The sequence below is a fragment of the Pituophis catenifer genome, unplaced genomic scaffold, assembly GCF_029215685.1.
Source record: "Pituophis catenifer annectens isolate HBS135680 unplaced genomic scaffold, rPitCat1.0.hap2 SCAF_3, whole genome shotgun sequence".
Taxonomy (NCBI): domain Eukaryota; kingdom Metazoa; phylum Chordata; class Lepidosauria; order Squamata; family Colubridae; genus Pituophis; species Pituophis catenifer.
The window spans coordinates 23,028,044-23,041,087 of record NW_027256883.1 but is presented as its reverse complement, the minus strand read 5'-3'; the positions used below and the strand labels follow the sequence as shown (position 1 = coordinate 23,041,087).

General features: G+C 36.5%; 1 protein-coding gene across 1 annotated transcript in view; it reads left to right on the top strand.

Moving 5' to 3' along the window:
• The window catches only part of EMC2 (ER membrane protein complex subunit 2), a 43,185-nt gene that overhangs the window by 24,752 nt on the left and 5,389 nt on the right, over positions 1-13,044 (top strand). Inside the window, exons 8-10 of the mRNA XM_070940375.1 lie at positions 1,404-1,485; positions 2,143-2,253; positions 3,927-4,031. Of these exons, the coding sequence (XP_070796476.1) occupies positions 1,404-1,485; positions 2,143-2,253; positions 3,927-4,031 (298 nt within the window). The remainder of the gene's footprint in view (positions 1-1,403; positions 1,486-2,142; positions 2,254-3,926; positions 4,032-13,044) is intronic.

Sequence of the window (13,044 nt, the reverse complement as noted above, 5' to 3'; positions counted from 1 at the left end):
TCTATTTGTTTTTTTTTTGTTTTTATTTATTTAAATTTATACTTTGCCCATCTCATTATCAAAGCGACTTATACATTGCTCTCAGTGTATTAACAATATAAGTGCAATATATATATATATAATAATTTATAATTAAGGGATTCAGAAACAAAATATTATTGTCCTATTATTAGCCTTTTGTGGCATATTTTATTAACACCTTTATTATGACATACTCTGATATAGACTACAGTATATCCTACTTTATCAGAAGCATGGATAAAACAGGCAGGTGACAATTAAAAATACACATTTATATAAATTTAATAGTAGGCATAAACTGATGTACTGATAAAATTAGAGATTAAAAGTATCCAAAAATTTGAAACAGAAGTCAAATATTTTCACAAAATCCACAAAGAATACATCTTCCCATTTGTCATTGACTCCTCCCCAAGCCAGATTACAAGAAGTAGCACAGAAAAACTTGTGAATTTTTAGGGTTCAGTAAATGCAACACAAAGGGTTAAGGATATATTAAGATCTACAAATGAAATTCAGTTCTGATTACTGTAGATTATAGTTATCAAATTGCCTTAAACAAGCAAACAAAGCCTTTGGTGGGTTTGTTATATTATTACGGCAGTTCCTTTGTTTGCATTTGTTTTTTAGGTGTGGTTTTATAGGATAGACTGAAGTCTGATTTTGTAATAAAAGTTGTGGCTTTTGTTCTGTTTTTTTTTCTCCCCAAAATGTGGGTTTGGAACACATGTTTGGTACTAAATCTGAAGCAACTAAGCATGGACTTTCTCTTGCTATTGTATGTTGGAAGTCAATTGCCACAGATCTTGAAAGCTTGTAGAAGTTGGGTATATTTTATAAAAAGCATGTGTTTCAAAGATGTCTATTTAAATCTTCAAAATACATGAGTTTAGTGACATTATTGATCATATTTAGCTTACATGAATAAACTACTATAATGAAACACACTTAAAACCACATTGTATATGAAAGCACTATGTACCAAATACTACTTTTCATTTTTTTTTATAACTTTGAGAATTGAGAAATTTAGTAGTTACAATGCTGAAAAATTACTCTTCCTTTTGCTAAACAGAACTTCCAATTGAAATCTTCAGTAATATTCTGAACTGCAGATGCTCCAAGGAGTAATCTATTTTTTATGTGGATAAGATTTAGTGAATCCAATCCAATCCAATCCAATCCAATCCAATCCAATCTAATCTTACCCACTTTGCAAAATCTTCCTCACAGAAATTTCTTTGTCATTTAAATTGCATTTAATAATGTCTTCTTTTGCCTGTTCTATAAAAAATAATTATTTTTGTTCAAATAATTTTAATATTGTTTTCATCTTGATACTATAATAAACACCCAAATCTTTGCATCTCTTTTGTCTTCAGTTATGCAAAGGCTGCCTTTTGCCTGGAGGAACTCATGATGACTAATCCTCACAACCACTTGTATTGCCAACAGTTTGCAGAGGTGAGTATTTTAGAATATTGGGAGCAGCTTGTACTTGTCCCAAAGGAATGGTTAGTTGGCAAGATACACTATCTTCATAACCTGTTTGTTTGTCCTCTTCTGTGGATACCAATTCAATTTCTCCCCATGATTTTCCATCCTTTTCCCCTTCTCTTGTTTCCTAGTTCAGAAGTCCTTTTTCTTTAATGAGGATATCTTTATAAAGTTTTTTTTAATAATACATTTAAATTATTTTTTTCAATCTTAAATTTTAATTAAGTTTTTAATCTTTTAATTTGTTATAATCTGTAAAAGAAAAGCCCATGAAAACATACCTTTCTTGTATATTAAACCAAACTAATCATATATATTTGTATGCCATACAATAAAACTACTAATAACTGGAGTGAGTTTATTTAATTAAAGGTAAAAATAAGAGGCAAAATGAAAACTGATAAATACAGGTCAAAATTACTAGCTAGCTCTTCAGATGGATTCCCAACAATGCCTGAATTAAATATCTAGCATCAACTGTCTCAACTATCTTACCTGGTAAAAATTTCTTTTTAGGGAGGAAAATTGTGTAACTTTTCCATGTATGTAATACATGATAAATTATATATTGTTTTAAAATTGACATCTTTAGAAAGTCTATTAAAAGAAACATTTAATTTACAGGTTAAATATACTCAAGGAGGGCTTGAGAACCTTGAGCTTTCCCGAAAATATTTTGCACAGGCATTGAAACTGAATAACCGAAACATGAGAGCATTGTTTGGTCTTTACATGGTAAGTCCAGAAAGCACTGCATTTTTGTTCAAAAACGATTTGCCTTGTTATTTAAATTTGGAAAAGGAAGGTAGAAAAGTTGACCTTTTCCAAAGTTACTAATGGAAAAGAAGAAAGATTTTTAAGATCTATTGTGAAAAAGCCTGGATTGGCTCAGTTCTTCTCTACTAATATGTAGATTTACTTAGCATTAGTAGCATTTATATTTTCTATGCATTTTGTTATTATTTGGCCAGTATCAGCATTGAATTGTGGTGATGCCATAATCACACTATAAAACTTAAAGTAGAACTTAAGAGTTACATTTGTTAATTTATTCTACAATACAGTATATGCAGATTTGCTGATAAATTAATTTGCCTTAAACTAATCTGTTGGAAAGATGACTTTGAATAGCTTTGACTTCCAAATGTCTTTTCAGCTATGAAAACCTATTTTGCATGAATTTATCTTCTCTTTAAAAAAAAACAAACATAAATCCAGTTGCATTGTGGTAATGCAGTGAGTATAAACAGTGAAATAGATGTATACTTGTGATGTTGTTTACAGGTACTCCTTGACTTATCACCATAATTGGGACCGGAAATCAGTCATAATTTCAAGGTGCTGGTGCTCACCTATAAAGCCCTACATGGCTTAGGCCCGGGGTATCTGCAGGATCATCTCCTGCCTTCCTCCTACCGTCGGATGCGCTCACACAGAGTGGGCCTCCTCAGGGTGCCGTCAGCCAGACAATGTCGGCTGGCGGCCTCCAGTGGGAGAGCATTCTCTGTGGGAGCGCCGACCCTCTGGAATGGGCTGCCCACCGGCCTCAGGATAGCTTCGTACCTCCTCTCCTTCCACCGCAAATTGAAGACGTGGCTTTTCCACCAAATGGGCTGAATCCGTAGGGGTGACTTCAAACAATTTTAAATAATTTTTAATTGATTTTAATTTAATTTTAAATTGATTTTAATCTGTTTATGTAATTCTTTGTTTTGTTTTGTAAGCCACCCTGAGTCCTACGGGAGAAGGGCGGCATATAAATTACATAAATAAATAAATAAATAAATAAATAAATAAATAAATAAATAAATTAAGTCATTACAGTCATAAGTCAAGGCACTGATGTGATGCAAAGTAATTTGGTTCATGGTTTTAGCTCTTGTGAACCATTGAGTGTCACTTGGCAAATGAGCAACCATATAATACCATGTTTCCCCGAAAATAAGACCCTGTCTTATATTTTTTTGAACCCTGAAATAAGCGCTTGGCCTTATTGCCATGCGCTCAAAAGCCCTATTGGGCTTATTATCAGGGGATGTCTTACTTTTGGAAAAACAGGGTAAATAAATACCTTTGTTTCAGAAGTTGTTCCATGATATGGGGGACTTTTCAAACTACATTGTTTTCAAACTACAAATTCAAAGAAATTCAGAAGCTACTTTTTTGGATTTTGGTGGACAAATCTACCATATCTCTTGATTATTGTCCAACGGAATCAAAATACTTATTGATTCTGAATTCTGATTTAAAAAGTATTAGTTTTTCAGCGTAGATAATAGGACAAGATACATTTCAATCCAGTTGGTTACAGTTTCACTGAAATGTTTAAACCATTTTCCATATGTATGCTATATTTTAGCTTAATTGTCAAAAATTGCTTCCTGATTTGTTTCCTGTTGTACTTCTAGTCTGCCAGCCATATTGCCTCCAATACCAAGGCCAGTGCAAAAGTGAAAAAGGATAATATGAAATATGCTAGTTGGGCTGCAAACCAAATCAATAGAGCTTACCAGGTGAGTGTTTTGTTAAACTCAATAATTTTTTCATAATATATTAGTTTTTAAAGCTTGATGGCACAGAAAAGGAAATGATCATAAAAAGCCACTCACATGCATATTTGTGTGATGACCTATATAATGCAGAATTTTTAAAAACCATTCTTGTGGAAACATGAATACACAATAGAAATTATTTAATTTCTGAATGTTATTTTGTTATCACAAGGACATACTGAACAGGTACAAAAATCCATCCTACCTGTTTTTTAAGTTTTTTCCCCTAGCATTGCATCATTAGAAATCATTTTTCCACATTTCATGAGACACAAAGCTATTTGCTAACAGTTATTGTCTAAATGTATCCAATAGGCTTTAGTTTATTTGTTACATTATTGTATTTACTGTATTTATCTTTGGTCTTTTGTCTTGGGAGTGTATCCTTATCTACATCAACTCTGCAGGCAAAGAGACAATGAACTGGTCTAAATTTCACCCAGTGAGCTCCCAGTTCAGTCCATTGCACACCATTGCCCTGATGTATTTTTGTCTTAAAGCCCTGACTAGAATCTTTGATTAATTAGGTTTGTACATTTGTAAATTGAAAATTATTAAATCCATATATTGTGAACAAATACCTAACACTGTGTCCAAGCAATCAAAATGACATTTATGTACATGGAATCACCAGATGGAGAATATAAAAATAAAATTGCCTATATTATTGTTAAAAGGAGACAAAGGAGCGCAGTTATATTATCAAAGGCATGGCCAGGTGCTGACTGTGGAACAGATTACGAACTGTTTAGATGCAGTTTCCAAGTTAAGCTAAAGAAGAAAGCCAGTCAGTTTCCACAATATGATCTTGAACATATGCCCACCATTTTCAAGAAGAACATTGGGAATTGCTTTGAAGTCCTGAAGTTCACTAATAGAAAATTGGAGGAATGGTGGAATGAGCTTAAAGAAGCTGTGTGGGATAAATGTGAAAAGAATCTGCCAGTAGGGAAGAAGGAAAAAAAAGCTAACTGTATATAAGAAGAAACTGTGGAAAATTGCAAAGAAGAGTAGGCAAGAAAGACAAAAACCTCAGAAAAGGACTTAAAGAATTTAAAACAGTTCTTAGAAGATGTTGTTATATAACAACATCTGTAAAAGCATTGATGATACCGATAAAAGAAAATATTTGAAGATGGAAACAGACCTAGAAAAATAACTCTGAACTCAGAAGGGGGTTGCAACTTGAATTGGTAGGGTAAAGTACACTAATAGATAGATAGTAACCAATTCAACTTCTGCCAGCCTAGCACTTCTGCCAACCTAGCAGTTCGAAAGCAAATGCAAGTAGAAAAATAGGGACAACCTTTGATGGAAAGGTAACAGCGTTCCATGCACCTTTGGGGTTTAGTCATGCCGGCCACATGACCACGGAGACGTCTTCAGACAGTGCTGGCTCTTCGGCTTCGAAACGGAGATGAGCACCGCCCCCTAGATATGGGAACGACTAGCACATATGTGCGAGGGGAACCTTTACCTTTAACCAATTCAAAGGAGATCAAATAAAGGTAAAAGCAATGTACTGTAATATTGTACAGTAGATATGTCAACATCCAAAATATATGAGAAGATGTTCCCTTCTTATAAGGGAACTAGCAGTTAAAGTTACATCAGCACTACAGTCATTACCACTACCCAGAGAAATATGGCAAGCAACAGAAGAACCAGTAAAATTTCTAAGCAACCTATTTTAGCTTATCTGGAGAACAACAGAGTGGTCAATAATGAAGAAAGTCAATTTACATTCAAATACCAAAAAACAGAAGACTTAACGAGGTGTACAAACTATTGTACAAAACTTTTAACTCCACAGGCTAGCTAAATAGTGCTTAGTATCATCCAACACAAATTACAGCCTTACATAGAAAAAGATACTAGATATTCAAGTTGATTTTAGAAAAGGTGGAGGAAAACATGGAATTATTGCTGGTGCATGTTGGATTGAGAAAGCCAAACGATATCAAAAAGAAATCACTGTGTGCTTCATTGATTATTGAAAGGCATTCAACTGTACAAATCACATCAGTCTATAAAAAGTGATCACAAAAATGGGAATGCTAGAATATCTCATTGTCCTCATGAGCAATTTATATATAGGCCAGTAAGCCATAGTAAGGACAGAACATGGCAAAACAGCCTGACTTCAGGTTAGCAATATAACAAATCTATATACTCTCCCCTTATTTATTCAACCTATTTTCTGAATGTATATTAAAGAAAACTGGATTGGTAGAAGATGAGAATGGTTTTATAATTGGAAAAAGAAACAATAATCTACATCAAGTTCAGTGAGAACGGAAGAAACGTCTTGGGTGAGAAGTGAAACTTCTTCAGGCAAAAACAAAGCAAGTCCAGTTGCCTTTTGAAAAAGCACCCTTGGGACCACAGATTGGCACTTGATAGAACAGCCATGAGGCCTTGGAAAAGATATTCCAATGATGCGATGTTTCTATGAGGAGCTGAGGGAGTTGAAGCGCCGGAAAAGACGCTTAGAGAGTAGTTGGAGGGCCAGTTTTTCTGAATCTGACCGGACACTGGTAAGATCTCATATTAGGAATTACCTAGTGGCGATAAAAGCAGCGAAATGTAGCTATTTTGCTGCTCTTATTGCATCATCAGATAATCGCCCAGCCGCCCTGTTTAGGGTGACCCGCTCCCTGCTCCAGGAAGCGCGGGAGGACCCCTTGGAGGGTAGAGCCGAGGATTTTGTTCAATATCTGTATGACAAAATCACTCAGATTCGGGAATATCTGGACTCTGACTGGGTAGTCTCAGGGGGAGGGACTGGGGCAGGTCTTGAGAATGTTATCTGGGATGAGTTTGATCCTGTGACCCCTGAGGACGTGGACAGGATTCTGGGTAGACTGAACACAACCACTTGTTTATTGGACCCGTGTCCCTCTGGTTAGTGCTGGCTTCTCGGGAGGTGACACGAGGCTGGTTCCAGGGGATTATAAATGCTTCGTTGGGTGAGGGTGTCTTTCCTGCCGCCTTGAAAGAGGCGGTGATGAGGCCTCTCCTCAAGAAGCCTTCCCTGGACCCGGCAATGTTGGTAAATTATCGTCCGGTCTCCAACCTTCGTTTTGTGGTGAAGGTTGTTGAGAGTGTGGTTGCGCAACAGCTCCCCCAGCACCTGGATGAAACGACGTATCTGGATCCGTTCCAGTTGGGCTTCAGGCCCGGGTACAGCACGGAAACGGCATTGGTCGCGTTGGTTGATGATCTCTGGAGGGCTCGGGACAGGGGGTGCTCCTCTGTCCTGGTCCTGTTAGATCTCTCAGCGGCTTTTGATACCATCGACCATGGTATCATGCTGCACCGGTTGGAAGAGTTAGGGGTGGGAGGCACTGGGTTACGGTCCGTTCTCTCTGACTGGTCGCAGTCTGTGTTGACAGGGGGACAGAGGTCGACCCCGAGGCCCCTCATATGTGGGGTGCCGCAAGGGTCGGTCCTCTCGCCTCTCCTGTTCAACATTTATGTGAAGCCACTGGGCGAGATCATCCGTGGTTTTGGGGTGGAGTACCATCAGTACGATGACGACACCCAGCTGTACATCTCCACCCCGGATCACCCCAACGATGCCCTTGAAGTGATGTCCTGGTGCCTGGAGGCCGTACGGATCTGGATGGGGAGGAACAGGCTCAGGCTCAACCCATCCAAGACCAAGTGGCTGTGGTTTCCGACGTCCCGATATAGTCAGTTGATGACATCACTGACTATTGGGGGCGAATCATTGGCCCCCACGGAGAGGGCTCGCAACTTGGGCGTCCTCCTGGATTCACGGCTGTCTATAGAAGAGCACTTGACGGCCGTGACCGGGAGGATTTTTCATCAGGTTCGCCTGATTCGCCAGTTGCGTCCCTTTCTGGATCGGGACTCGTTACGCACGGTCACTCATGCCCTCGTCACCTCCCGCCTGGACTATTGCAATGCTCTCTACATGGAGCTCCCCTTGAGGAGCACCCGGAGGCTCCAACTGGCGCAGAGTGCGGCCGCGCGGGTGGTAATGGGAGCGACATGGCGCTCCCATGTAACACCTCTCCTGCGCGAGCTGCACTGGCTCCCGGTGGTCTTCCGTGTGCGCTTCAAGGTTTTGGTTACCACCTTTAAAGCGCTCCATGGCTTAGGACCTGGTTATCTACGGGACCGCCTACTACCACCAATAGCCTCCCACCGGCCAGTACACTCTCATAGAGAGGGACTCCTCCGGGTGCCGTCAGCCAAACAGTGTCGACTGGCGGCCCCTAGGGGGAGAGCCTTCTCTGTGGGGGCACCTACCGTCTGGAATGAGCTCCCCCCGGAGATACGGAGGATCCCGGATCTGCGCACCTTCCGCCGCGCTGTGAAGACCTTTTTATTCCATCAGGCGGGCTTGGCCTAATTTCTTCCCTTTTTTAAATATGTAAATTTTAATCTGTTTTTAAATTATTGGGGTGTTTTAATCTGTCTAGGCCAAAATGATTTAATTTGATTTTATCTGGTTTTTAAATTTTTTGTATCTATGTATTTTATTGTTTGGCTGTTCACCGCCCTGAGTCCTTCGGGAGTAGGGCGGTATACAAATCAAATAACTAAACTAAACTAAACTAAACTAAACTAAACTAAACTAAACTAAACTAAACTAACTAAAGTAAACTAAACTAAACTAAACTAAACTAAACTAAACTAAACTAAACTAAACTAAACTAAATCTACCAAGATCAGAATTGTTCAAGCTATGGTATTTTCTGTAACACTCGGTGGAAGCGAAGGTTGGACTTTAAAGAAGCAGGATAGGAAGAGTATTGAAGCCTTTGAATGTTCGTGTTGGAGAAGACTTCTAAGAATTCTGTGGACAGACAAAAATAAATAGATCAATGGATCATCAAACAAATCATTCCAGAGGTCTCACTCTGGGCTCAAATGATCAGTTCAAATTATCGTACTTTGAAGACATTATGTGAAGACAGAGTTCTCTGAAGAAGACTCTAATTCTGAGAAAGGGAAAAGAAAGAGAAGAAGAAAAGAAATAACAAAATAAATGGATGCAGGGACAGTTTGTCATGGAGAAAATCTTTATGGTAATTGGGATTGACAACAACTTGATAGCACATAATAAATTGTGAACAATACATAGAATGCTTGTTTGGTTGATTTGTAATGCTGCCTAGTTGTTGAGTAAGTGAAGATGATTACACTCCAGCATTCTTGGTTTTGAGAGCCTTAGCATCAGTATTTTGGACCCTGTACACAGTATTTCTTCATATTGAGCCACAATGGCACAGTGGTTAAGAGTGCAGTATTGCAGGCTACTTCTGCTGACTGCCAGCTGACTGCAATTTGGCAGTTCAAATCTCACCAGGCTCAAGGTTGACTCAGCCTTCCATCCTTCCGAGGTGGGTGAAATGAGGACCCAGATTGTTGGGGGCAATATGCTGACTCTGTAAACCACTTAGAGAGGACTGTAAAGCACTGTAAAGTGGTATATAAGTGCTATTGCTATTAATATCTTCAATGGTTGGCATTATTAATTATGCACTGTAGCAATTTAGTTGGAAGTTAAGAAGATTATCGTTTATAAAATAGCCTATCGCTTTGGGCTAATTGGTTCATTCTTAATCATTGACAATGGATGCTCTTATTTTATGTTAATAAAGGTTAAATGCTAAGCACATAATTTCATAATATGAAAATTAGTTTTCTTAGTGATAAAAGATATCTATATGAAACTGACTTTAAAATAATATCAGCAATTTGTAAACTTGCTGCTAAAATTCAGTTCTGTAAAGTTAGATACTAAGAGTTCCTTATACTTTCAGTTTATTTCTAAATTCAGCAGTATAAATTATAAAATGCAATTTATGTTTTATAACTTTATGGTTCAGTTCCAAAGCTATTGGGAAGTTACGTTGGAAGTGAATCAGAATTATCGTTAACTGGCTCCTCTTTCAGTTGATACTTAACAGAACAGTTGCATTGTTACTCAACTAAAATATACTTAAAACAAATGTCAGCATTTCTTTGTGACTTCATGTATTTATGATACATTGCATACTTCAGCTGTATTTAACTGAAAAGTGACAGATACCATATCTAGCTAAAAACTGCAAGGGGAATTTAAATACATGGGATAAAATTACATAAATGAGAAATTGGCCTGAATATCAAGTTTACACCCTACCCTTATAAAAGATGCCATTAAAAAAACTGCTGAACACATACCAAACTTTGCTTGACCTGAGTGCACCATGTGGTTTGCCTTGTCCATATGTATTTAAAGCTACTAAAAACCTAAAAAACCCAGCAAATGGACTGAGAATGTAGGTATTGTTTCTTTGAAACATCTCTGTTGCTAAAGGTTGCCACCTTGTGAGCAGAGCAAAGAAATATTCCTGTTTGCCCCCTTTTTTAAGTAAGGAGGGTTGAACAAGAACTGAAGTTTTAAGGAAGTAAATAACTCCACCAATAATGGGTTAGATTTGAATCATTCGTGTATGCACAGAAAAACAGTGTAGTGGTTAAAGAATCAAGATAGAAACTGGGAGGCCATGAGTTCTAGCCACCCGGCTTAGACACAAAGTCAGCCAGGTAACTGTGGACCAGTAAGCTATCGGTGATCAGCTATAGGAAGGAGACAATGGCAAACCACTTCCGAGAAACCTTGCTGATAAAACTGCAGGGATTTTTCTTTCTTTTTTAAAAAAAATTTTTTTTTTATTATATTTTTATTGTTAAAGAATAACAAAAAGGAAAGAAAAAAAAATCAATACAAAAAATCAGTAGTAAGGAAAGAAAAAAAAAAAATTCTCCCAACGTGCTATACAAACGGAAAGGAAGTTTTAGGAACTTGAAGTCTTCAATTCTTCCAGAAATCTCTTTGATAAGGTACTGGTGTCGATTCATCCAATTTCCCAAGTGCAAAGTCCACAAATGGTTGCCAAGTGTTCCAAAAAACATTTTCTTTATATATACCACTTCTAATTTTAAAATCACAAGTCAATTTATCATTTAATGCAAATTTCCATGTTTCATTGTACCATTCTTCTAATTTTAAGTCAACATTTAATTTCCAATATCTAGCAATTATAATTCTCCCCATTATAACCAAAATCCTCACCAATTCTCTTTCTCCAGTTGTTAATGTTGTTTCATTCAATATTAATAATAATATGGTTTCCAATTTCAATTTGACCCTCTTCTTAATTATTTCAAATATTTCATTTTCTATCCTAAAGTTCAACCCCATTACATTTACACCACATATGAGCATATGTTCCGAGTTCCACTTTACATCTCCAACACATTTTATCCACTTTATTATCCATTTGAAAAAGTCTTATTGGGGTCAAATACCACTTCCAAATGACTTTATAGTTATGTTCTTTAATCCTTATTGATAATGTCCTCATTATTCTACTAACCCAATTCATATTCCAATTTTGATCAGAAATTTCAATACCCAGTTCTTTTACCCAATTCTCTTTCATTACCCTTTGTGAATTATTATCAAAGTTAATAATTTTATAAATTTTACTAACTAATCCCTTTGGCCCAGTTTCATCTTTTATTATTCGAGATGTCAAATTTTCAAATTCCATTTCCTTTCTACTCTCATCGTTCCTTTCTTTGCATTTCCTATTCCATTTATTCATTTGAATTCTTTCAAACCAATTAATGTTTAATTTTCAATAATTTTCCTCTTTCCTCATTTCATTTTCTATAAATTTCAACCATTCACTAATTGTTTCCACTTTCTCTTCTATTATAATCCTCTCTCTGTTACTATTTAATTTCATTGGGCAATTCTCTTTCAGTTTACCTAAATACAATGCGTCTGGTATTAATTTTTTTGCTACTCTGTCCCAAATTTTTAGTCAAACTATTTAACCAATAATTACAAATTTTAACCTTACCTTTAAAATTTTCCAAAAACCATTTGTAACCAAACTTCTTTATTTCCTTCATTTCCAAATTACCCCAAAGTTTAACATCTCCTTTTAAAATTTTTACTACTGTTTTTATATTAAATGCTCTATAATAGTTTAATAATTTTGGAATTCCTAAACCACCTTGTTTTTGGTTCTGATACCACATTTTCTTAATCAATCTTGGTTTTTTATCCCCATTACAAAATTTATCTATTTTTTTTTTTTTTTGATATACTCTAATGTCCTTCTCGGTTAAAAAAATTGGAAGCATCTCGAATAAAAAGTTAAATTTAGGAAGTAACATCATTTTACATAAAGCTACTCTACCAAACCAAGATAACTTAAGTTAATATTTCCCAATTTTCTCTTCAATTTCTTTTGTTACTATGTCATAATTTAGTTTCTTTAATTTTTTAATTTTAAGTGAAAGTATAATACCTAAATATCTTAAATTATCCTTTATCCTAATTCCAAATTGATTTTGTAATTTTTCTAATTTATTTTCCCTATCAATTTCCATTAATAATTCTGATTTTGCCCAATTTACTTTCAAACCAGTCATATCTTCAAATTCTTCCAAATGTATTTGAACTCTTTTTATATCATTTGTAATATTATTTAAAATGACAAGAGTGTCATCTGCATATAAATTAACTTTGACGCCTTTATAACCAGTGCTGTGGAGTTGGAGTCGGAGTCGGAGTCGAGGAGTCGGAGTCGGAGGAAATTTTGGGTACCTGGAGTCGGAGTCGGAGTCGGCAAACAATGCACCGACTCCGACTCCGACTCCGACTCCGGAGGCATCCTAAACAATGGCAAAAAGGCTGCTAACATAAAGTTATGAAAGGACGTTTTGTCTTCCTTAAAATGGATGCATGCACACGTCACAGAGTCAATTATTTCGCTATTAATGTTAGATTTGTGGATGAAAATAACAAAACAATAACACGGACCCTCGGAGTAAAGGACACTCAGGCACATCACACCAGTGATTACCTTCAGAAGTTAGTGGAGGGTGTTCTAGAAGATTTTGAAATTAAAAAGGAACAGATTTTATGTGTTGTGAC